This window comes from Petromyzon marinus, chromosome 46, assembly GCF_048934315.1.
Source record: "Petromyzon marinus isolate PM22_M1 ecotype Great Lakes invasive population chromosome 46, UKy_Petmar_22M1.pri1.0, whole genome shotgun sequence".
NCBI lineage: Eukaryota > Metazoa > Chordata > Hyperoartia > Petromyzontiformes > Petromyzontidae > Petromyzon > Petromyzon marinus.
Window position 1 is genome coordinate 8724902 of NC_133712.1, and position 25813 is coordinate 8750714.

General features: G+C 45.6%; 1 protein-coding gene across 3 annotated transcripts; it reads right to left on the minus strand.

Annotated features, from left to right (window-relative positions):
• Nucleotides 1-390: 390 nt before the first annotated feature.
• Nucleotides 391-25418, minus strand: LOC116952271 (protein Spindly). Of its 3 annotated transcripts, none has more exons than XM_032971468.2 (12): nt 25287-25418; nt 23189-23397; nt 22303-22479; nt 20224-20418; nt 18387-18536; nt 15522-15620; nt 15228-15338; nt 10187-10321; nt 9681-9793; nt 8362-8549; nt 5358-5862; nt 391-5247 (listed from the first exon to the last, which is right to left on the minus strand). In XM_032971468.2, exons 2-12 carry the CDS (start codon nt 23357-23359, stop codon nt 5100-5102), a joined length of 1992 nt encoding a protein of 663 aa, XP_032827359.2. In that variant the 5' UTR covers nt 23360-23397; nt 25287-25418; the 3' UTR covers nt 391-5099. The 3 variants fall into 3 exon arrangements, with proteins under 3 accessions (XP_032827359.2, XP_075930274.1, XP_032827358.2); XM_076074159.1 differs by having other exon boundaries at nt 23189-23393; nt 25283-25418; XM_032971467.2 differs by having other exon boundaries at nt 25283-25417.
• Between the last annotated feature and the right edge of the window lie 395 nt (nt 25419-25813).

Genomic DNA, 25813 nt, shown 5'->3' on the forward strand with positions numbered 1-25813 from the left:
GGCGAATTGCCCGATGATACTGGAAGTATTTACCAGCGAAACGTCGTACTCAAACTGTAAATGTGGATTAACTCTTCAACACACCGGTGGGCTGAAGTAGTGAATTATTTGTCTTTGTCAACGTGACACTTTTTTTTTGCTGATTGGCCGTGTCGGGTGGTGGAGGGTTACGACACATTTATAAATAAACGCGATCTAACCCAAGAACCTTTATTATGGAGTAAACAAATCGAACGTTAACGTGGCTAACATTTACATTTGGAAGCAACCGTTTCTCACGCTTAAGAAAACTGGACCGTATTGTGTCGTGTACGGTGAGTGCTGCAAACAACACAATCATGCATTTCAAATGCATCAGAGATTTACAACAGTATACAAAATAAGTCGGAGTATTTCAATTGCACTTTATGTACGCACGCGTGACAATCGGTATGTTTAATCAAGAATGGGACCTCTTATGAATACAGCATTCCAGCTTAAGACGACTGCAGGATGCCAAGCCAACACAGCTGGGGTTAATGTATAATCCAGACAATCCTCGCGATTCACCTGTAATCCACTTAGTGTGTCGAGCAAGCAGATAACGCGGCTCTTATCCAAATTGAAGTTCAACACAACAAAAAGCCGGCGCGTCACAGTATCAGGGGAAAGAAAACATTTCTTGGCTGTTTGCAATCCGAATGCCACCCACTTCTTCTCTGGTAATGAAATTACTGTAGTCAGAAAAAAAATTGTAGCTAGGGCAAGCAGGACAGATATGTCCATTTATACATGAGTTGGATGCTCTAAATGTGCCACCGCTTGTCAGAACGTGGCCATTCGGATTAAGGCTCCATGACCCAATATCGGACCAAGTGGATTGGCGGTAGGGCAAGTGGCTTGCCATCAGAAGGTTGCGAGTTGAAATTCTGGCTGGTGGTTGACCTGGCCCATAATCCCTCCAGGGTCTAAAAAAAATTCATGCCACTTTGTAGTGAAGTGGTTGTCTCATCGACTTGCCCCCATATCATAGGAATGTGGGTTTCTTTCACCGATAACTCACTCAGGGCTGCAAACAAATGAGCATCACCTCATTGCCAATTCAAGCAGGAAATCACTTTAACTTGATCCAATATACAACAGTACCGAATTGTGAATGTAGGAATGGCATTCATGGCATCACTCGGGGTGGTCAAATATGAATAACCAAAACTTGTTATATAGTATTTTTTCACATACACAATTGTATTATCCATTTTAAGAAATCAGTACTTTAGTTATGTCACATACGGCCTAATTCTTGCTTCAAAGAATGAAGAGACGGGGAATTAAATAACAAATGGAAAACATATGGGACCTCTCTGCCAGTAGAAATGTATGAAAAAGAAAAATAGGTTTAACCCTTTCTGGTGATAAAACAGGTGTTAAGATGTTCAAACACCAAATAGAGACCTTTTTTCAAGGAATCGTCTACATTAACCACACGTACTTATGGTGAACATGCAAACAAACATGTTCTGATAATATATGCATTGTCTTTGAAAGTGATTGGCCTACACCAAAAACAGCCTTCTAGGTTATAAAGAAAGCTGTCTCTGGTGTAGGCCAATCAGTTTCAAAGAGAATGTATATATTATTAGAGCATGTTTGTTCGGAAAACATATCACGAATGTGACTAATGCATTAATACATTTACTGGGAATTGAAATTTAGATTAATAGAATTCTATTTTAATTAAAACCAGGGATCTTGATGTGTGACAAGGGGGGGGGGGTCAAAAATCGACCAAAATCGTGTGACTTCATTTATGGACGACCCCCAACACATTCGTCAAAAACACTGCGGCCTTAAAAAGCAAAATATATAATAGGTGACTTTTGGGTAAATGTCATTTTTCATAGCACATCACCCAAGGGCAACTGCTCGAAACAACACCTATTGTATATTTTTCCATTTAAGGCCAGAGTGTAATTGACGAATGTGTTGAGTTTTTGTTGTTGTTAAACTGTGCACCGAATATTAATAATAATACATTTTATTTGTGAACGCTTTTCTGAATACTCAAGACACTTTAAATAAAAGCATAAAAGCAGCAAAAACAACATCAAATGGTACAAACACTAAAAACACATCAAACTTGGCTAAACATTAAAAGCAATTTTAAAAAGGTGAGTTTTAGTCAATGATTTGAACGCTGGAAGGTCGGTGCAGTCACGGATTTGTTTTGGGAGAAAGCTCCAAAGTGAGGGGGCAGCTATAGAGAAGGCTCTGTCGCCCCAGGTTTGATGCTTGGTCCTGAGAGGTGGAGTCAGGAGGTTGGAGTCAGCTGAGCGAAGGCTACGGGATGAGTTGTGGCGGTGGAGCAGGTCAGTAATGGCATGATCTAAAACGACGACTCAGATTTGTGATCTACGATCTCAGAATCAAAGTGGTTTGCAAGCGATCAAAGTGTACATCTGCATCATTCCGAAAGTGACACTCCTAACAGTCAAAGAAATCAATTTTTCTCAGTCAGTTTATTTATTTTCTTTATATATCTCAGGGTGCAAACCTGAGATTCAACTACTCATCTGGAGCCTGGCTCGAAAGAGCATACCATCACACTATGGAATACACAATCGCTTACATTTTCAGGATGTTACACACGATAAACACAAGTCAAACATGAAATAATTAAACATTATATATAATTTTTTATTCAAATCTTTCGTGACTGCAGGGATTCATATTCTTGAGTCTTTCGGTAAAGTCACGTAGAAGGGAAACAATAAAATAATAAAAATATAAAACAATAAAATTATCACGACGTTTCAACTGCAACACAAGCAATCATCATCAGGTGTGAAAACCACAGCAAGAATTTTTTTTAAAAAGTGGCGTTTTTTTTTAAAACGTTAGCACCACGGAGAGCGATTTGGCAGTTATTCAGATGGACGAGTCCATCTATGTTCAGAAAAGAGGGGGGATACGAAAATAATGAATGCGGTCTGAAAGCCACCGTAAGCATGAACAATCAATTAAGGCCCGAAATGGTTTATCAAATCCTTCCAATGATTGCCAAGCCAGAATCCATCTTCTCGGTTGAAATTGCTGCTGTGTTTGTATATGTGGATAGCCTCATGAACGAGCCATCTGGTAGCCAGATGGCTTGAAAATAACCTGTCTTGGAGAAGTCAATGTCATGTGAGCCTACTGAATTATAACAGTGATCTGCCACGGCCGAGGTGTTGGTCCTACCGTGTTTCAGGTCTGCTTTGTGTTCACGAATGCGGTCCGAGACATGTCGTTGGGTTTCTCCAATGTAACTACTACCACAGAGGCAACTTAGTTTGTAGACGCCAGGGTACTGTATGTCCGGAATCACATCTTTTACAACCATGAAGAAGGACCCTCTTGAGGAGCCTTTCAAAACCATCACTTTACCCTACATTGCGGGGATCACAAAAAATATCTCCAAAATCTTGAATAAACACAAGATCCAGGTCCGATTCAACACATTACATAAAATCCGTGATCTGGTTCCGTCTGTAAAAGATGCGATTCCAGACATACAGTACCCTGGCGTCTACAAACTAAGTTGCCTCTGTGGTAGTAGTTACATTGGAGAAACCAAACGACATGTCTCGGACCGCATTCGTGAACACAAAGCAGACCTAAAACACGGTAGGACCAACACCTCGGCCGGGGCAAATCACTGTTATAATTCAGTAGGTTCACATGACATTGACTTCTCCAAGACAGAGGTTCTTTGCAAGCCATCTGGCTACCATGATAGATTTGTTCATGAGGCTATCCACATATACAAACACAGACAATTTCAACCGATAAGATGGATTCTGGCTTAGCAATCATTGGAAGGATTTGATAAACCATTTCGGGTCTTAATTGATTGTTCACGCTTACGGTGGCTTTCAGACCGCATTCATTATTTTCGTCTCCCCCCTCCTCTTTCCCGAACATAGATGGACTCGTCCATCTGAATAACTGCCAAATCGCTCTCCGTGGTGCTAACGGTTAAAAAAAACGCCACTTTTTTTCAAATTTTCTTGCTGTGGTTTTCACACCTGATGATGATTGCTTGTGTTGCAGTCGAAACGGCATGATAATTTTATTTTTTATATATTTGTTATTATTTTATTGTTTCCCTTCTACGTGACTTTACCGAAAGAACCAAGAAAATTATATATACATACAATTGTGCACAACTAAATCTACTCAACAGTGAGCCAAGGGCATATAACATCTGAAGTTTTTTTTCCGTGCTCTGATTTTTCAAAATTTAAGTCTCTCCATGATATACGCACGACATTGGCATCCGTTAAAGCTATGGAGAGATGACATCAGCTCACTTGCAGGTGCTAGGTGGATTGTTAAAATACAGACTAGAGGCCGTTATCCAGCAGTAAATGGATACTTGTTGATGAATGTAACATTAAGGCTAGCGGAGCAAAAAATAAATTCACAATAAACACAAGCAATACAGCAATCCCCCCCGCCAACCGCGGACTTGCCAACAGCAGGTTCACGTTTACACGGCAAGGGATTGCTGCATAAGGTTTGGTGACATTACGCTTAGCATGGCTTGCAAGGAGTTGCCCACCTTGGGGAGGGCAGGATGTGGGGGAATCTGGAATTTTTAAAAGGGGCCCGATTAATCAATCACAACTTACGACTTTTTTGTTGAATAATAAGCTTAATCGACACATGGGTTTGGCACGCCTCGCTTTCATGGCGGATTTGAAAGGGGGAGGAGGGGGGGGTTGGTCGGTGCTAATCATTACATGCTTATGAACCTGTTCCCATTCCGAGAGGTCTGCAAGTTGCAGGGTGGGTGTCCAGTTCACTGCTGAATCTCGGAACGCTTATGCGGTTCCACGTTAATTTTAGAGAGGTGTAGCAACGTTTTTAAAGACATTGTAGGCACCGCAGCGACATGACCGCAACTCTATGATAGCTGGCGCCAAATTATGCAACGCATCCCTCCCGCATGGCCGTGTGGGTACCCTGGTACCAATAAAAGTTATTTCATTTTTTCTTCCGGTTTTGTTTTGATGATGTACGTCGGCGGAACGAGTTAAATGACTCATAGGCGATCTGCTCCCTTTGATGTGACAAAGGGCTCACTGCTGAGCGCACTCGTTCTCGACGGATGGCTGCGACGAGATGTGAATCACAGAATGGGCGCCCTTTTTCTTCTCCCCTGGCGCCTTTCGCTTGATGTCCCAGCAGTTCTCCAGCGCGCTCGAGTCGACCGCTCCAAAGCCGCTCCTAAGCACACCCGGGTTCCACCGACAAGAATTTACAATTATAGTACTGTGGCTACGTGCAGAACAAATCAACGAAACCGTGAACACGACAGAAAAGAAGCATCAACCGACCTGACTGGTGAGGAGCGACCGGGCATAACGTCCGCATTCCTGTCTGCCAGCGGACTGCACTTGTCCTCCAGCTTTATTTTTTTGACGGGCTCGGGCAGGTCTCGCTCCGAGGACGTGTCGCCCTTCGGCCGCGCCTGGAAAGACCCCGCCGATACCACCTCGCCACTGTCGTCTTCGCAAGCGCCACCAGCGGCACGGGCAGCGGCAGGCGGAGGCTGGAGCTCGGAGGAAGCACTCCTCGACCCTTCGGCCCCCGGGGCTCGTTGCTTGGACGTGCTTGGGGCGCGAGTTTCGGAGGCCAGGCTCTTTCGGACGCCGGTCACAGCCGGGTCGTTCCGGAGCAGTTCCGCCATCGAGTCTTCGGGAGACGTCTCGCCTGCGACGACCGCGGTGGCGGGATTCGTGCCGGCGTCGTTCGGCAAGTTGGCAGGGCTAGCCTCGGTGGAACCGTCGCCTACCGGTAATTTCTCCCGCCGCCGAACAATTATCCTTCGCTTGTTCAGCTCTGGGTGCGTTCATAGGCAAAAGGATTGACGACAATTGAAATTAGGATTTTCAGGAATCGGTGGAAGTACATGAGGCTCAGGGAGCCAAGCTACGGCACTCCTAACTGTTATTACGAGTGCCAGTGGCTTCCTAATACCCTTCCGATATTAGGAAGCCACTGGAGCTATGCACTTTTAAATCTAAATTGAAAACTAATTTCTTTAGAATAGTTTTTTGTGTTTAGTTTGTTGACCTTACCCCGTATTTCCAATTAGCACGGTTGGATATGCACGGTGCGAAGTAAGTTCAACATACATACAGAAACGATGCAAAATACATGACAGCAAACAAAGTAAAATTAGGCTTCATAAGTGTCTTCCGCCAATAAGCATGAGCAAAATTCTCATATTTGTTATATTACAAGTTTCATAACTTAAGAAATTACACAATTAGTGTGTAATGATTCACACCCCTAACAGATTCTAATGTCACACTTTTATTGAAGAATTGTACAAAAAAATTGCTCAAATTACTGCCATCTCCTTTGCATTGTTTTGTTCACTTTAATTAGCTAAACTGAAACAGGCGCCGATCATGTGCATAAATCATGAATAATCAATTCTTAAGCCCTCGATTAGATCCGAGTATTAGGAGTAGAGGCCGACCGAAATTCGGTTTCAGTGCCGAAAGTTGCCAAATGGCCTCTTTCGGTCTGGTTTCGTTTTCGGCCGAAACCAGAAATTAAGTTTCAGTCGGCCTCTAAACTACGCGCGCGCGCATTGCGACTCTGGGCGGCAGCGGCGGCGGCTGATGGCAGACACTCCTCACTCTCTCCGGCGATCGCAAGCAGCGCACACACGCACAGTCAAGCAAGCATGGGGGTGAGAGGGGTGTGGTGGTGGTGGATAAGACAGACGACGGAGAAGAATAAGAAAAAAATAACTTCCCCCCCCAAAACCACCAAACTAGTGAGCAGCATCAAGCAGCACACGCGTAGCCAGCACACACGTGTAGCCAGCACACACGTAGCCAGCACACACGTGTAACCAGCACACACGTGTAACCAGCACACACGTGTAGCCAGCACACACGTAGCCAGCACACACGTGTAGCCAGCACACACGTGTAGCCAGCACACACGTGTAGCCAGCACACACGTAGCCAGCACACGTGTAACCAGCACACACGTAGCCAGCACACACGTGTAGCCAGCACACACGTGTAGCCAGCACACACGTGTAGCCAGCACACGCGTGTAGCCAGCACACACACGTAGCCAGCACACACGTAGCCAGCACACACGTGTAGCCAGCACACACACGTAGCCAGCACACACACGTGTAGCCAGCACACACACGTAGCCAGCACACGCGTGTAACCAGCACACGCGTGTAGCCAGCACTCGCAGCAGCAGCAGTCCACCAGGAGCACTTTTGTTTGAGCGGCTCAGAGGCTGGGCTCTCACAGGCAGCTCGAGGCACGCAGCACACACACACACACGCGGGCGCACGCACAGCACACTGAGCAGATGATAGCAGCGTACTGATGCCAACAGTGTGCATACGCGCACGTGCACATCACTCACTCATCCGCCCACCAGCCACACACACACCAACCCACCCACCCCTCCAATGATCCAATTCAACCCTCCCACCACCTCATCCCACCCCCTCCTCCTCCACATGGGTTCCACACAGTAAGAGGGGGCTTCGGTGTGGGTGCGAGTCTGTGACGCGTCTAGAGGCCGACCGAAATTCGGTTTCGGCGCCGAAAGTTGGCAAATGGCCTCTTTCGGCATAGTTTCTGTTTCGGCCGAAGCCAAAAAGTAAACTTCCGGTTTACTTTCAGTTTCGGCCGAAAGTCAATTTTAACTTTCGGTTTCGGCCGAAACCAGAAATTCAGTTTCGGTCGGCCTCTAATTAGGAGTGCAAGAATCTTTGCCCTGGAAAATTGCTTTCACGAATGATTTTATATTACCGATGTATGCCTACAAATAGCACCAAAAACACGCTTGCATTTCATTTAAACTGAAAGACTTTCGAGATTTTTCAGTAACAACCCCAGAGCACTTAGAGATGGCTAAGTCCGAGTTCAAATTGTGAATCCCAACAACATAAATCTCAATAGCCAACACAATGAGATTTCATTGTGGCTGAAGCCAAGGAGGACCAAGCCTGGAGCGACTGGATGAATGAGTGGCCACCACATGCAGCAGGCTGATATCAGCGCTGGGGCCACGTGGTGAGGAGCAGGTGGCAGTTCAGTAAAATCCATCGATGGATTGCACTTCTATGCTCCCACGTATACGCTTTCCACGTTCATCAGCTGGCGCCGAAGTACGGTCAAATAACCCCCATGGCTCGTGTGGAGTGGGACGGTTGTCAACCAGCAGTGTATCGACAAAAGGGCTGTCCGTGAATAAAATGACTTCACTATATTCATCACATTTCGATAACATTCCCACAGCCAAAGCCCAACCGCGTCGACGATAACGACAGAGAGGTCGGCGGCGGCGTACCTTCAGGCTCGTATTTGAGCTGCAACTCATCAAGCTTCACCTGCAGCTTCATGGTCCCCCCCTGGCTCTCCTGCAGCTGCCCCTCCAGGGCAAATAACTTCCTCTCAAGGTCCAGCACGTTCTGCGACTCCGCGAGATGCTTCATCCGCTGCATGGACGAGTTCTCCTTCAGCTGGGTCAGCTGCTGCCTGCAAGACACGCGGAGCGCTTGCACGGCCGGCCGAGAAGGACTTTGCAGTGAATGCTCGCACAACGCTGTGCAATGTTACTCAGGCTCGCAAAATTAAAGAGCTGCTACTATGAACCAAAGACGAGAGGGTGGCCGGGTGGCTCGGAGGTCAGAGCGTTGAGCTGGCATAGGTGAACTGCTGGGTGGGATTCGGGCAGCCACCCGTCATTAAAATACAATTGGGGGAAAAAACAAAAACTACATGTAAAATATATAAATATAAGATAAGAATACACCGCTTGCCGCCACCTATCATCGTTAGCACGTGTGCCAATATTATGCAGGCCAATTGCATACGTAGGCTTTCACATTATGCAGGCCACCGATCGTCCAAACTAAACTTATTTCTGCAGCCGGTCAAGATTTTCAGTGTTACCAAATCAATTAATAAACATAGGTTACACACTTCAATACTGGTTTAAGTACGAACAGACCCTCTCGGCAATAATATACTTTAAATCACCATACTTCAATACAAAAACGGTGGCTGCTCCACTTCCATATCCTTATCTGTAGAGACCTGTCGTCTCTCCCCTAGATTCACGTCCAAGAGCTAATTAAAACCACAACACAACTTCGCTTCTACTACCACTGCTGCACAATACGTTAGGCTCACACGTTTTACAGAGTTAGAGCACAAGCGTGAAAAACCCCTCCGTAATAATCTGGAAGGGTAACTTTTGTAATTGTTACCCATCAATGACCGACCGTAGCACCGCGACACAAAACGATGACACACCTTCCAAGAAACCTGGACTACCCATTCCTCTCGACATCAACCCATATAATACATCCACACTCCGACAGCTACCCCCATCTAAAGACACGCCCAGTAACCCCTCCACACAAAAAACATGTCAAGACCATCGGCCGTCAGCCTCCACAAGGTCTAACATCCTCGTCTATGAGCACCTTTCCCCACTCGCACCACTGGATGTAATCAAATCACCCACCACCCAATTTGCGGTATTGCTTAAAAACACCCACACACAAATAGATTGGCACATTATGTGGAAGGCAAACAACTTGGTTGAGGAGGAGAGGGGAACTGACGTTTAAGCAATGACAAAATCGAAGCTTACAAACAAACCTGGTCTCATAGAGTTTAAGTTTCAGAAGGTCCACGTAGTATTGCCCATCCCCGAGATCGGAGTTGGATTTTCCCAGCTGCATGTCGCTGCCAACCAGGTTTACGCTGTTCAACTGGGCGGAAAGGCAGACATGGGTACACAGTTGTTAAAAGTGTTCAGCAAGGCTTTGATGATATCGCTTGTTCTACGTTATTCACTTTAGCTGAGACAGGTTAAGGACAACAATCATGTTTTGGGGAAGACATTTTATAAGTACGGATTTCAAAATGAGCACTACTAGCAAGCATGTTAATAAGACTAAACACATAAATTACAATGAAACGAACTTAATTAACCGAGTGCTTTTTATTGCATAGCACATTCAAAACTAATAAAGGGCAGCATCCCAACTGATATTTTAGAGTTAAGGCAAGAAGGACAAACTATGGTTCAAGTAACTAGCGGCAACCAGCAGAGCATCGCATGACGCTGAGAAACCACCCCAGAAGCCGACCGCCCCTCACACCTCCTCCAGCTCTCGGTTTTTCTTCAGCAGCTCCATGACCTCGTGGTTTCTCTGGTCCAGCATCGCTTGCAAGCGTTGCATCGTCTCCAAGTCCACCTGCCCGCATTTCATCTGCAGCAGGGTGCCGATCTGCAACTGTAAACCAACGCACGCGTGTGAACGTCTTCCCCCTTGAAGTCTTCTTCCTGTGCACGTCTTGTCAGGAAGGAGGGGGGGGGGGAGATTGCCGAGTTAAGATGCACAAATATCAAATCCTGACTGTGACAAAGGAGACGATGGAAAAGCCTGAAGGGACAATCGCAGAGATCAGGTCAGATTGATAACGAAGGAAGGATTCCAAGGGATCAGAATGCTTTCAAAAGAACACGGTCTGGACGAAGTATATTATTTGTGTTGCTCTCCCATATACAGTAGATCATCAATTATCCGGCGGCTTGGGGGCGCCGGATTTTCAAAAACGCTGGATAATAATCACTCATTAGTATTTAAAATAGCTTATTTTTGCATATTGTTGCATAACGTTCAGTTTTTAGGTGTCGTGTATAACTTTTCTTTGTTTTACAGTTGAACCTTATGGCAGGACCCCGGGGTCCCATAAGCCGCCGGGGGCTCTCGCAAAAACATTACATTATAATGCTCTCTGGTTCTTTCGGTGAAGTCACGTAGATAGAAAAAGAATAATAAAAGAATAATAAAAGAAAACATTACATTATAATGCTCTCTGGTTCTTTCGGTAAAGTCACGTAGATAGAAAAAGAATAATAAAAGAAAACATTACATTATAATGCTCTCTGGTTCTTTCGGTAAAGTCACGTAGATAGAAAAAAGAATAATAAAAGAATAATAAAAGAAAACATTACATTATAATGCTCTCTGGTTCTTTCGGTAAAGTCACGTAGATAGAAAAAAGAATAATAAAAGAATAATAAAAGAACATGACGTTTCGCTCGCGACACAAGCGTCCGTTATCAGGTGAGAAAGAGTGATCCTGCTGTTGTGGCTTTATATAGGGAGGGGGGGAAGGGGGGGTTGTAGAGTCGTGGCTGCAGGAGTTCACGGGGAGAGGATTTGTGGCGTGCAGGGACGGGTGGGGGCTGGAGAAATCAGCATGTCCATGAGCTTGAATTAGTAAACGAAAACAGCACGGGTGGGCGAGTGAAAATCACAGCAGTTAAAACTTGACGTGGTTTATCAATCTCAATCCATCTTCTCGATTAAAGTTTTGTCTGTGTTTGTATAACTGGATGGCTTCGTGAACACATCTCCGATGGTAGCCCGAGGGTTTGCAGAGCACCTTGGTCTCGGCAAAAAACAATGTCACGTGTGCCCACAGCGTTGAGACAATGATCTGCCACCGCCGAGGTGTTGGTTCTACTGTTTTTCAAATCCGATTTGTGTTCGCGAGCCCGGTCTGAGACATGTCGCTTCGTTTCACCAATGTAACTGCTGCCGCAGACACAACTCAGCTTATAGACACGAGGACATTGCATGTCCGGAATCGCATCCTTCACCGATGGGATTAAATCACGGATTTTGTGTACTGTATTGAACCGAACTTGGATTTTGTGTTTGTTCAAGATTGTGAAAATCCTTTTGGTGACCCCTGCTATGTATGGCAAGGTGATGGTTTTGATTGGGTCGTCAGATGGTTCTCTACCCATGGTTCAGGATGCAGCTTTGCGGATGTGCGAGCCTGGCGTACGTGCTCAAGCTCACTGGCTAGGTGGTGCTGGTCGGAGATGCAACGAGCCCTATGGTGTCGTGTTTTGATGAGGGAATTCTTCTGGGCTGGATGGTGGTGGGAGTCAGGCTTTAGATAGGAATCCGTGTGGATGGCTTTCCTATAGACAGTGTCCCAACGAGCCATCAGGTCTCTTCTCAATCAAAACATCCAGGAGTGGTAGCTTGCCATCATTTTCCACTTCTATGGTGGAAAATTGGTAGTGCCGGCAAGCCATGTGACCAGATGACGAACGTGTCATCTACGTATCTCTTGCACAAGGAAGAACGTCGGGTGGATGTCTGAATGGCATCTGTCTCAAATTTCTCCATAAAAACATTCGCTACCACTGGTGATAGAAGAAAGCCCATTGTGGTACCTTCATTCTGTTTGTAGAAAGTACCATAACAGATGAAGTAAGTGTTGGTAAGGCAGTGCCTGTTGGACCAGGTCTTCAATTATTGCAATTGTACCTTGGTGAAGAGGGAGACTACATCGAAACTGACAAGCAAATCCTCTGGGGACAGTGATATGTCCTTGATTAGTGAAACCAAGTGGGCCGAACTACGTACAGCTGAGGCTGTCTTGCCCGTGAAGGGAAGCAGATTCTCAGACAGAAATCGTGCCAGTCTGTAAGTGGGTGAGTTAATGGTGGAGACAATAGGACAGAGTGGAGTGCCCTCTTTATTGATTTTTAGAAGGCCGTAAAATCTGGGTGGTCTAGCAGCTGAAGGTTTTAGAGAGCTGTTTGGTGGGTTCGATTAGGGAAGTCGAATTAGTGATGATTTTGTTGGTTTTAGTAGCCAGGCTATTGGTAGGGTCTCTATTAATTTTGGTATAGCAGCCATCATTGTTCTATCTACGTGACTTTACCGAAAGAACCAGAGAGTATGGATTCCTGCAGTCATGAAAGCTTCAAATCAAGACTATAGTATAATGTAAAGAAAAACTTTGCTGATTTTCACCAATGGGTTTGAAGGATGGTGGCAAGTGTTGTCTTGTTAAATTGCCTTTAAAAATGAAAACTACTTACCTGCAGTACCTCTATTTAAATACACTATCGAAAAAATAATTTACACCCCTCTGTCAATCTTTGTATTTCTCAGTGTGGATTTGTGAATACACTTTGTAAACAGTACATAAAATAGCACGCGTTTTCAATGCGCTGTTCATATTGTAACAAGCGTTTATACCAATGTCACTCTACAGAGTAGTGAGTCGCCGCTTCTTTTATCCACATGGATACGAGCGGTATGTGGGGACTATGGCTTAACCGCAAAAAAAAACAACCTATCTGCACAGATGCATACGGACAAGAGAAGTATCAAACAGGAGGAGTTAACGGTGCAACTAATCTCATCTGTTAAATATCTGCAGGTAATAAATCAGATTTGAAACACGGCAAAACGAATTCTTCTGCCGTGGCTGATCACTGTTACAACGCTGTGGGGGATCACGATATAATTTTCTCCGATACCAAGGTTCTTTGCAAACCCACGGGCTTTTATCAGAGATTTGTTCATGAAGCAATTCAGATCTACAAACACAGACACAATTTCAACCGAGAGGATGGTTTCAAATTAAGCAACCATTGGAAAGATGTTCTAAATCGAACTAAACATTAAACTAATTTCAATGGTACAGTATATTTTTCAAGTAGTGGTACCCCAAACTTTCGCAGCTCTTATAAATTCCCTTTTCACACCATCAATAGGTAAACTCCCCCTCCCCCCCTTCCCCCCGCGCCAAATGGCAAGTCCACCGGCACGTACACCACCTCTTTCCGAAAATCTGCCAATCAAATGCTAATTTTTATGCTAATTTCTTTGTCAGAACACCTTGTTTGCTCGCACACAGTTTAAAGGTCCGCTGTCTGAGCGTGGTTGTGTTTCGCTAAATTCTCCTGTTTGATGAGTACTAGGTGTCTCGGTGAATGTATATGCTCTAACTTTAACATAGCTATTTCTGTGACCAGTTACAAGCTAATCACTCAGCTATTTCAATGCTAAATTCTATGCTAATTCCTTTGTCAAGGGGTAACTCTGCGGATGTGTATACTTTCACTTAGCTATTTCAATGAGCCATTTCAATGCTAAATGATATGCTAATTCCTTTGTCAAGGCGCTTGGTGTTTTTCTTCTCACACAGCTTAAAGGTCGTGATCTGAGCGTGACTTCTTCCACTCCAGCACTGTCCTCCAGACAGTCTCGTCCCTTCACCTGATGAAGGCCGCTTGTGTTGTGGCCGAAACGTCGTGATTTTTTGTTAATTTTTTTGTTATTTTATTTTCACCTACGTGACTTTACCCAATAGAACCAAAGAGTATGGATCCTAGCAGTCACGAAAGCTTTAAATCTAGAATAGGTAATAGGATTGTCATCGATTGATCCTGGCTGCAGACATTGGCAGGTCACAAATAATAATGAAGATAAGAGAGCAGTTTCACTGTATTATGCATACCGTGTAGGCAGTTTGAGCAGCTTTGGATAAGACTTATGATCCTGCCCATACCCGAGCATAGAGTGCATTCGCTTGTTCAGCTCGTCTGAACATTCCTCCACGCTGCGCTTGGACGACATGACAACAGAATGATCCGCGCCTGGTGGGTCGCGGCGATTATGTGTACGGTGGGACGGAGTCGCCAAAAATAATTTAATTACGATTTTGACTTCCTTTTATTCGAGACCCCAGGGTCCTGCCATAAGGTTAATTTGTTTACTATATTAAATTAGCATAAGCATTAAAAATATCCCACTGTAAAAAGTTACCGTATTTACTGTAGCGTACTTACCGCTCCAATCTCGAAGACTCTACACGGCGAGATGTACGTATTACGACTTCGCTCTTGTTTAAACAACTTGTGTTTGATGATCGCTGGACTGATGCGAATGCCGAATTACACACACTTTTCGCCGGATTGCACTGAATATTTCTAGTTTTCTTTACTCTAGTTATTAGTCATGAAACATGTATATACCTGGAGTATTTTCCTATTAAGTTGTTGTATGTAGTGTATTATGCAATGTATATAACATTTGACAGTGAAATCAAGCATAGCTACTTTCTTTTGTCATGCACGCGGTGCCGATAGCCGGACTCGTTACAGCCCTTCGAGCGGTTTTGCTGGAGTGGCCTGGAACTGCCGGATAGTAGCGCGCCGGATAAACAACGATCTACCGCATTCCAATTCTTCCAGATTCTTAACGTTTCTTAGATTATATCGCTTCCCAATTCAAGGTTGTTTATTCAATTGAAAGAGACAAACGATTAAAAAAAAATGACGAGGGCAACGGCTTGAGAGGGCCGAAACCAAGTTCCTACCTTGAGGCGACAGTGCTGCTGCTTGGTGAACGCGTGCTGCTTCTGCAGGTTTTTGTACTGCACCTTGACGCTGATCAGCTGCCTCTCCATCTCCACACGCCGGTCCTCCAACTGACGTCCGTCAAAACACAGGCACGGTCGCGCAATCAAGCCACTGTCGCTCAAAACTAGCTCAGCGACAACAATGACAAACCGCGCGCAGGCTACAAGGTGATGCATCGAGATGCAAGGTCACCCTAAATGGCTTCACAGTTAAGTTCATTGTTGATTAGCACAGGTTACATTAATACTCACCTCACCGAACAGCGAATTGCCCTTGCTCCGTGGGTCCTGGGCTTGCTGCAAGGCATGCGACAGCTGCTGCTGCAGCTCCTGATTGGCCTCGCGCGCTTTCTGTATCATCCCATTTCAGCATGGGGCAGACGTGCACACACAATCACAGCGAGTACAATGCAAATTCAACCTTTCTTTACCTCTGTACATTACACACCAAACAATCAAATGGATCAAGCATCTCTTCCCATAAACTCGAGATCCTGGTCCGGTTCAATACAGTACACAAAATCCGTGACCTGAACCCATCCGTGAAGGATGTCGTTCCTGACTTACAGTACCCCGGGGTTTACAAATTGAGCTGCACTTGTGGTGATTGCTATATCGGGGAGACGAAGCGACATGTCTCTGACCGAATTCGCGAGCACAAATCAGATTTGAAACACGGCAGAACGAATTCTTCTGCCGTAGCTGATCACTGTTACAACACTGTGGGTAATCACGATATAATTTTCTCCGATACCAAGGTTCTCTGCAAACCCACAGGTTTTTATCAGAGATTTGTCCACGAGGCAATTCAGATTTACAAACACAGACACAATTTCAACCGAGAGGATGGTTTCAAATTAAGCAATCATTGGAAAGATGTTCTAAATAAAACCAAACATTAAACTAATTTTCAATGGTACAGTATATTTTTTCAAGTAGTGGTATCCCAAACTTTCACAGCTGCTTATTTCTCTCCACACCAACATTATGTAAACTCCCCCCCCCCCCCCGTGCCTGGTCCATCATTGTCCCCCCCGCGCCTGGTCCATCATGTACCTCCTACGTACATCATGCTCATTTTTATGCTAATTCCTTTGTCAAAGCATTTTGTTTCCTCCCACACAGCTTAAAAGACACGACCTGGGCTTGGCTGTTTTCACTCCAACGCTGTCCTCATGACAGCACGGTCCCTTCACCTGATGAAGGCCACTTGTGTTGTGGCCGAAACGTCGTGATTTTTGTTGTTTTATTTTTTATCTACGTGACTTTACCGAATAGAACCATAGAGTATGGATCCTTGCAGTCACGAAAGCTTCAAATCTAGAATGGATGCAATCTTTGCACTGAGAGTATTGATTGAGAAGTTCAGAGAGAAGAAACGGGACTTGCATATGGTGTTTATTGATCTAGAGAAAGCGTACGACAGGGTGACCAGAGAGCTCATCTGGTCGTGTATGAGAAGAGGTATTCCTGGAGTTATATGTCCAGCTGATCCAGGATATGTATGAAGGAGGGGAAATGCATGTGCGAAGCAGCTGTGGGGTGTCGGAGAGCTTTCAAGTCAAAGCGGGAGTGAAGCTAAGTTGCGCCCTGAGCCTTTTCCTGTCCATCCTGGTGCTGGACACACTTACGAGAGAAATTCAGAGGGAGCCCCCCCCTGGTGTATACTGTTTGCAGATGACATTGTGCTACGTGGTGAAAATCGAAAGGGTAGTGGAAGATGATTTGAAGATCTGGGTGCAAACGATTGAACTGAATGGGTTGAGGATCAGTCGGACAAAGACGGAGTACATGGTGGCAAATTTCAGTGGAAATAATGCAGGATGATTGCAAATTGGAAGTGACCAGTTAATGAAGACCAACGAATTTAAGTACCTGGGTACAACGATGTGGTGCTGAAGGATCACGAGAAGGAGAGATGAGAACAACAGCAAGGGTTGGATAGCTGAAATGTTGAGAGATGACTGGTGTGGTGTACAATAAGAGGGCCCCACGGTGGTAGGGCCAGTGCTGTTGTATGGGGCCGAGTGCTCGGGCACAAGAAAGAGGGAGGACCAAGCTATGGCAGTCACAGAGATGAGGATGTTGCGGTGGATGTTGGGTTTAATAAGGACAGGGTGAGAAATGAAGAAGTGAGAGGAAGACTGAAGGTGGTAGAAATCACAGAGAAGATGAGAGAGAGGAAACGCTGGTGTGGTTCGGTCATGTGGGTCGACAACGAGACAATTATGTGGATCAGAAGGTGCAATTGATGCAAGTGGAAGGAAAGAGATCAAGAGGAAGTCAGAAGAAGAGGTGGGGCGATGTGGTTCCGATTGGACATGGTCACCCGAGGAGCGGAAGGAGAGATGGCGCAGGACAGGGCAGCAATGGAGAAGGTTGGCAAGGACATGAGTAGGACAAATGCATGGAAGAAGAAGATCTTGACATAACTGACTGCAGAGCTTGGGCAATTTTTGGTAGTGCCCGCTCACTGCCTACCTGCTTGTCTGTGGTTCCCTGTACCTCTGAATCGTTCTCCCTATTATAGTGAGCGAATGCTGTGAATGTTACAAGTTAAAATTATTATTTGGCACTGTTAGGTTTGCGCACCACCCCTCCTGCACGTGACTGCGGAACCACCCAGCAAACTGCGGCCCCCATAGCGGAACTACCCAGCAAACTGCGGCCCCCATAGCGGAACTACCCAGCAAACTGTGGCCTCCATAGCGGAACCACCCAGCAAACTGCGGCCCCCATAGCGGAACTACCCAGCAAACTGCGGCCCCCATAGCGGAACTACCCAGCAAACTGCGGCCCCCATAGCGGAACTACCCAGCAAACTGCGGCCCCCATAGCGGAACTACCCAGCAAACTGTGGCCCCCATAGCGGAACCACCCAGCAAACTGCGGCCCCCATAGCGGAACTACCCAGCAAACTGCGGCCCCCATAGCGGAACCACCCAGCAAACTGCGGCCCCATAGCAGAGAGCTGCCCGTAACGGCGCCGCGAGATGGTGGGGGCGAAAATATTGATTGAATTTGATGACGTGACGATCGATTGGTGGAGTGATTTGAGAATCGACCTGCGATAGAAAAAGCAAGAAAGGAGAAAACCCTGCCGGTGGTCAAGGTTACCTCTAGGGCGTTGAAGTAGGACACGGCGACACGTTGGTCCTCCTCCTTCTCTTGCTGGAGCCGCTCTACCTGCCTGTGCAGCACGGTCCTGGACAGCTCCAGCTGCTCAGTCCGGTAGCGCATATCATCCATCTCCTGAGTCAGCGCGGCCTGCAGGTGAGAGCACACACCCCCCCCCCCAACCCGACAGCCCAATTCTGAATATAAAACGCCAACAAGCACCCTCCTTACGTTTCGCCACCCAGGCCGGGTGTGGTCTTCGTCCATCCCCTTCGCGGGCATTGCCCTGTCGGCTGGCCCTTGGGGCACACTGGTGCGACAAATTCGTCGAGACGCCAGCTTGGAACTCGCCGCAGGCCTACAGAGCCGCCGTCATCCGGCATCACTCGTCTGGTTGGACGCAATGGTCCGCGTCGACTGTGCGACTCCGATGATGACCATCCCACCACCGAATTATAACCACTCTCTTGCGCACTAGCACACCCCCCCTGTCAATCCACTACTGGACGACGACTTCCCTGCGCGTTAAGGGTTGCTGGGAGGGTTGTTGCCCAAACTACACCACACTGATCAGTGTGGGTGAAGGCGGGCACCATAGACGTCGGAGCACACAAAGACAAAACATCAGTGAATGTTTCTGCACTGTCCATAATGTACCCGCGCAGCAGTCTACAACATATGCTCTATGCACGGTGGTCACCCATCAAAGCACTGTGTAAGGTTCAACCCTGAGAAGAAATAGGATGGATTCATACTGGGTGATTTGGTCAGAAGCAATCATACCCCTCACTCAGCAACTTCTCTAGACTCTTCACATGCAACAACGTTACAGATCACAGGAATGTTTTACATTTACGAGAGAACATTCAACGTACAGTACAGTAAAACCTTGGATTGCGAGCATAATTCGTTCCGGAAATGTGTTTGTAATCCAAAGCACTCGTATATCAAAGCACTCGTATATCAGTTGTGATCACGTGACGCTCGGCAGACAAAGCGTATACGTACATATCATATTGCAAGACCTCGCTCGTTTATAAAATTCATATTTATTTAAAATTTTTGCTCATCTTGCAAAACACTCACAGACCAAGTTACTCGCAATCCAAGGTTTTACTGTACTGATATCCTGTCACAGGCCGGCTGGTGTATTTAAGTGATGCAGTGATTCGCGCCCCAGTGATTTGATGAATCGTCACATTTTTAGACCACGATATGATTCACAAACCAATTATATGCTTTGCCTTTGTAGTGCATGTAGAATCTAATGTTGCATGAATGTAAAAAAAAACAGTGCTATGAGCACACTTATTTATTTCATTTCTTCTCTCAGGAAAGCCTCAAGACTCTGAAGTAGGAGGGTCCTGCAAAGTTTTTGGAGTAGGGGACGATTTCATTTTAATCGGAGTTGAGTAATTTGCGGGTAATAAGCAAATACCAATTACGTTGTACGCGTTTAGCGTATGGAAGGAAACTGTAAAACCCAGAGGAAACCCATGCAGAAAAGGGGGAGAACATACGAACTTCAGACAAAAAGGTACTTCAGTCAGGAATCAAACCCAGGCCCTTCATGTTGCCGCCCAAGCCAACGAGTAGCTGTAAAGCAACTATGTTAACACGTTTGCCAATATATTTTTCTCTCGTTTAGGTCCCCAAATTTTGCACAATCCTTTCATATATTTGGCCAACAGCAGCAAAACATTTACATTTCACGTGGGGTTCATACTGAACCATCTTCATAAGCGTTATCGTTCCACCTCCCTCCGCTCCGTTAGGAACAGCTGGACAGAAGGACGGACAGGGCCGACGCAAACATGGCCCTCCTCGCCCCACCCACCTTGTGCTCGAGCAGCTCGGCGTTTTCGACCTGCAGAACGAGGATCTCGGATGAGGCGGTCTCGTGGTGGCGCTGGGAAAACGCCCGGATCTCCTCTCCGCGCGCCTCCAGCAGCGTCGCCTGCTGCTCCAGCTTGCGTTCAGCCTGCCGCTGGGCCAGGCGCGCCTCCTCAGCCTCGCCCTTCAGCAGCTCCAGCTGCGCAAAAATGACACGGGCTTCGGTGGCGTGCTTGGTACACGATCTGCCGTATCGGCGACACCACTGCGCGCAACCCTGCTCGTCCAACAGATCAAGGTCTTGTGCCGTCGGTCAGAGCTCTTCAAATCTGATTAGAACGCGGTTGGAGATATACGGTGAGAAATCAGTTCAACATACATACGTACGTACAACAGCTGTATTTGCTATATTTATGTTTTCCTCTGTAATCTTCACTCCAGCTCATCAGCGGTCAGTTTCTGTCATAAAAAATGTGTGGCTCACACAGTATTGGCACGAGGGAAAACACAATAGCTGTTTGACTTCCTGTTTGAGCGACTATAATTAAGTACATTGAAGTGCCTTGAAAACAACTCTCTCCTTGACAAGGTCAGTGTGAGATGTGTTTTACATTATAAATGTAAGTTGTCATTATGGGACGTTATTAAGTTTACAATTTGGTTATGGCTAACTTTCAAAATCTAGATTTGATTAATAATGCTCCTCAGATGAATAATCTCACAGGGTCTCTCCAATGTCCACTTTACAGCTAATGCAGACCCTAATATAGTATAATTAACAAGTATCATGCAACTTTTAACATTTGAGAAAGTAAGCCTCACAATATGCAAGGTGGGAAACACAAGGAATTCCAAGTTAATGAATCACCAAATTACCATAATACCATTTTTTTGGGGTTAGAGTGGCATAAATATGTCGTTAAATCCACCACCCCCCGACACTTAGTTAAATTTGTCATGTAAACAGAACATGCCGATTCGATACTAGTACAGCACACCGGTGTGTTGGAGAGCAAAGCCACAACATTTACAATCCGAGTACGACGTTTCGCCAAGTAATTTCAACTAGCTTCATCAGGCAACAGCCAGATTTGTGGAGAAATCCTCTCGTTTCGTTCCTTGAATAGAGGGAGAGGTGTGATGACGTCACTTGTGTGCCCTTCTTGTGCGAAGTGGGAGGGGGTTTAATGAATGCATATAACTGACTATGGGTATCCATTGTCGATTGGGTTATTTATATGGTAATCAACATACACGATGCATGTGCATTATGCAAGCTCATTGTTCTTGTACCTCCTGTTAAAAATAGCCTTACCAAAGGTAATCGCTATTGAATTATGGTGACCGGTATAGGCATGCATTTAAACAATGTGTTATTTCATGATTTGCTTTGAAGCAGCATTAAGCCTGTAGCTATCCAAACGGTTAAATATTGTGGCTTTGCTCTCCAACACACCAGTGTGCTGTAGTAGTAACAAATTGGCACGTTCTGTTTACGTGACAAACCTTACTGATTGGCTGTCGGGTGGTGGTGTGATTAACGACACATTTATATTTGTACGCAATCTAACCCAAAAAACTTGTATTATGGATGATATTGGTCGCAAAAGCATATGTGTTAAACTGACCAAATTACCAATTGAATGATTAAACTGTTGAAAATAAATATTTAACCCACATTATTTCAGTCAACTTTACACAGGTTTATTATAAACATAAATAAAAGGACGGCCTGATTCAACTGTGGGCAACTGCACCGTGAAAACAAGTCCATGTGACAAGAGGTTTAGCAAAAAGCGATTGCACCGTGGGCGACTCCCGAGCATAAACCTCAGTTTTATGTAGCACCATTCACACAGGGCCTCAGAGAGCACTCTACAACACCATGTACGTGTTTTAAGATGAGCCCTAAAAACCTCAACTGACGGAGTGTCTCAAATGGACGGGGGCAAGACATTTCACGAGCCGCCTGACTACTCAAAGCTTCATCGACCATTGAACGTCGATTTGTCCTTGGTGTGCTCAGGTGCCAGATTTGGTGGATCGAATTTGCAGGACAGGTGCATCGGGTTTGGAGCATCACCTTTCCGCGCGCCTCCTGCAGGTCGCGGCTGGCGATGCGCTCCATCTGCTGGTGCAGCGCGTCTATCTGGAGGGCGTGCGAGGTCTTGCAGCTCTCGTACTCGGCCGAGAGGCTCTCCAGCAGCTTGACCTTGAGCTCAACATCGCGCTGCAGCGAGAACTTCTCCTGCTCCAACCCCTGACACGAGCGAACGAAATCGCACGCCGTTATTACAGCATGCGGAAGTTTGTGTAATTTGCATTCATTAAATCTGGATGACACATTTGTGTGCACGTACAGCCATTTTATCAATTCACTCCTGGATGAGGGCTTCCCAACCCTGTACGGGTTTCGAGGGGGTTATTTGACCATACTTCATGCTAGCTGATGCGGTTTTGTGAAAGCGGGCAGCATATATGCCATATATGCAAGGGTACAGAAGTACTGTTCAGCAATGCAATGCATTTTACTACACTGCCATTTGCTGCTCACCACATAGCCCTGGAGCCTACAACATCCTTTATCCACGGTAGTTACACATACAAGCACTATCCTGCAGGTTAACACATCATGCTAAGTCCGCCTATAAATAGGCTAAGTCCGCCTATTAAAATGCAATTTGTTATGCTAATTCCTTTGTCAAGGCACCTGAATTACTCTCACACAGCTTAAAGGTCGCGGTCTGAGCTTGGCTGTGTTTCACTCCAGCGCTGTCCTCGAGACAGTCTGGTCCCTTCACCTGATGAAGGCCGCTTGTGTTGTGGCCGAAACGTCGTGATTTTTGTTGTTTTATTTTTTTACCCACGTGACTTTACCCAATAGAACCAAAGAGTAGGTTAACACAGGGTTGTGGTGTGCGCACACAAGTGGGGGAGTAAGTGAGTGAGGGCGAGAGGGCAGCCCTCACCTCCAACTGGCTAGTCATAACCCTCTGCTCCTCCTCCAGCTGAGCCTGCAGCTCATTGTGGCTCTCCAGCAGACGCAGCCCGTACTCGGCCGCCTGGTGCTTCTCCGCTTCTGCCTGGCTCAGGCGCTCTTTCATACGCTCCAGTTGCCCCCTCAGTTCGCGCTGCTCCATCTTCACTGCAGCTCCTCCTTCGGTGCAGATTGACCTGTCTGATGTGTGGGAAGGTTAGCCTCAGTACACCAGTGGCCAACCCACAGTTCGTTATCTGTATGCAGCTCACAAGCAGTACAAATGCAGCCGGTTGTCTGTAACAGTCAATATCATTAACAGTCAATATTATGTTGAGTAAATTTGCTGTACAGGACGTTTGTTCATACAGTATCCCTACGATTCAATAAAAAAAACTACAGTAGCTTTCATTGCTGTGATATATTAGAATATTCACGTGATTGTTAATCACAATCCAAAGTGGCCATTACACTTGGAGAAATATAACTTATTAAGTATTGCAAATGGAGTATACATTGGTTTAACACGTAGGCTTTCGCGACAAATATTATTCATAATTAACGTGTTTGGGTTAGATCGCGTTATTTATAAATGTGTTGTAACCCTCCACCACCCGACACGGCCAATGTTGTGGATTCACTCTTCAACACACCGGTGGGCTAAAGTAGTGAACTATTTGTCGTTTGCTAACGTGACATTTTTTTACTGATTGGCCGTGTCGGGTGGTGGAGGGTTACGACACATTTATAAATAACGCGATCTAACCCAAAAACGTTTATTATGGAGTATACACTGCTGCTTAAGATGTGCAACATCACACATTGCTTACTATGCAACTACAGTATTACATTGCGTAATTCGAGTTTGTTATAACCTGTATTGTCAAATACAGTACTGTACACTATATATGTATCAATACGACCAAATCACAAAGGCCAATCAGGGGGGCTGAACCTGGATAGTGGCTCTGCTAGGCCATTGCCATGCACAACAGGTATTATAGGCTGCGGGCATATGCGATGGGCAGTAAAGGGCATAGCAGTTCAACACCGTAGGCTTTCGCGACCAATATCATCCATTAGAGGTTTTTGGGGGTTAGATCGCGTAAATATATAAATGTTGTGTCGTTAATCCCGCCACCACCCGACACAGACAACTAGTAAGGTTTGTCACGTGAACAGAACGTGCCAATTCGTGACTAGTCCAGCACAGCGGTGTGTTGGAGAGTAAATCTACAACATTTCCAATCAGTTGTGGATTTGCTCTCTAACACACCGGTGTGCTGTACTAGTAACAAATTGGCACGTTCCGTTAACGTGACAAACCCCTTACTACAGTAGTTGTCTGTGTCGGGTGGTGGCGGGTTTAACGACACAACATTTATATATTTACGCGATCTAACCGCTACCCCCCCCCCCTCCCGTATTAAGGCCATAGCAGTCAAATCTATTGTTGTACTGAACCTCTATGACCCACACGACTCTGCTCACCCCTCCCCACCTTCACCAGCCAGCGAGGTGAAGTATGGTCAAAGAAAAATCCGTCACCACCAGCACTGCGCTGGGAGAGGCCCTCGTCACGTGTTGAGGGCATGGTTCCTTGAAAACCTACGCTTATAAAAGTTCAATGTAGTTGCAATACTAAAAGTTCAATGTAGTCGCAATGTTAAACCAATGTTAAACCTAAAACCTATTATTATTATTATTGAAGTTCAATGTATTCGCAATGTGATGCATTCGTATGTATGAAGATTGGACCTTTTTGCCAGCATCAAATTATGGAAGAAAAAAAAATACACGAGGATAGATTTTACCCTTTCTGACAAATATAAACAACAACAATACCAACAGTCCGAGGTGTTAAAAAACACAAATAGCAACATTCATACGCAAACATCGCGGCTGAGCGTGGGCGTACGGCGTGTAACCATTTGCAAACCGTACACTGATAAACATTTACATTTAAATTAAACGGACGCGCGCGGCAAGCGCAACGTCGTAACATTTCCTTTGAGCGATGCATAACTTTTAATGAAGACAACAACAAAAAGCGTGTGTATAATAATAATGATAACAACTCGCTCACCCGCCTTAAGAGAGTGCCGCCTCAAACGGCCCGAACATTCAAAGGCCTGGCGCGGTTAGGCCGCCTCGTCCAATCAGAGCGCGCCAACTACGTCATCGCGACGCCCCGCGGAATCGATTCGGGGTTTTATTCGATGGACGTCAAAATTTGCCGGTGGCGAACGGTGCTGAAGAAGGGAGAGAGGGGAGGAGGGAATCGAGGAATCGTATCCCGTTGGAAGTCGATAAGACGAGGAATCGATTACTTGTGGTAATCGAAAAATACGGGCTGCTCGGGATCGGAATCGTGAGGGCAACTGTAATAGGTCGGGGAATCGATTCCCAGTATTAATATATAATTAAATCAACAATGAATGACGTTTTCTTAGTTTTTTCGGTAAAGTCACGTTGAAGAGAAACAACAAAATAACAAAATATATATCTCTTCAACGTGACTTTACCGAAAAAACTAAGAATATGAATTACTGCAGTCACGAAAGCTTTAAATCAAAATGAATGACGTTATATTATTGGTTCTTTCGGTAAAGTCACG

Coding starts and splice junctions, on each gene's coding strand:
- LOC116952271 (XM_032971468.2), bottom strand. CDS start 23,359: ATGGAGCAGCGCGAACTGAGGGGGCAACTGGAGCGTATGAAAGAGCGC. Junction 20,419..22,302: donor TGCAGGAGGCGCGCGGAAAG/GTGATGCTCCAA, acceptor ATTTTTGCGCAG/CTGGAGCTGCTGAAGGGCGA. Junction 15,621..18,386: donor CCTACTTCAACGCCCTAGAG/GTAACCTTGACC, acceptor GGGATGATACAG/AAAGCGCGCGAGGCCAATCA.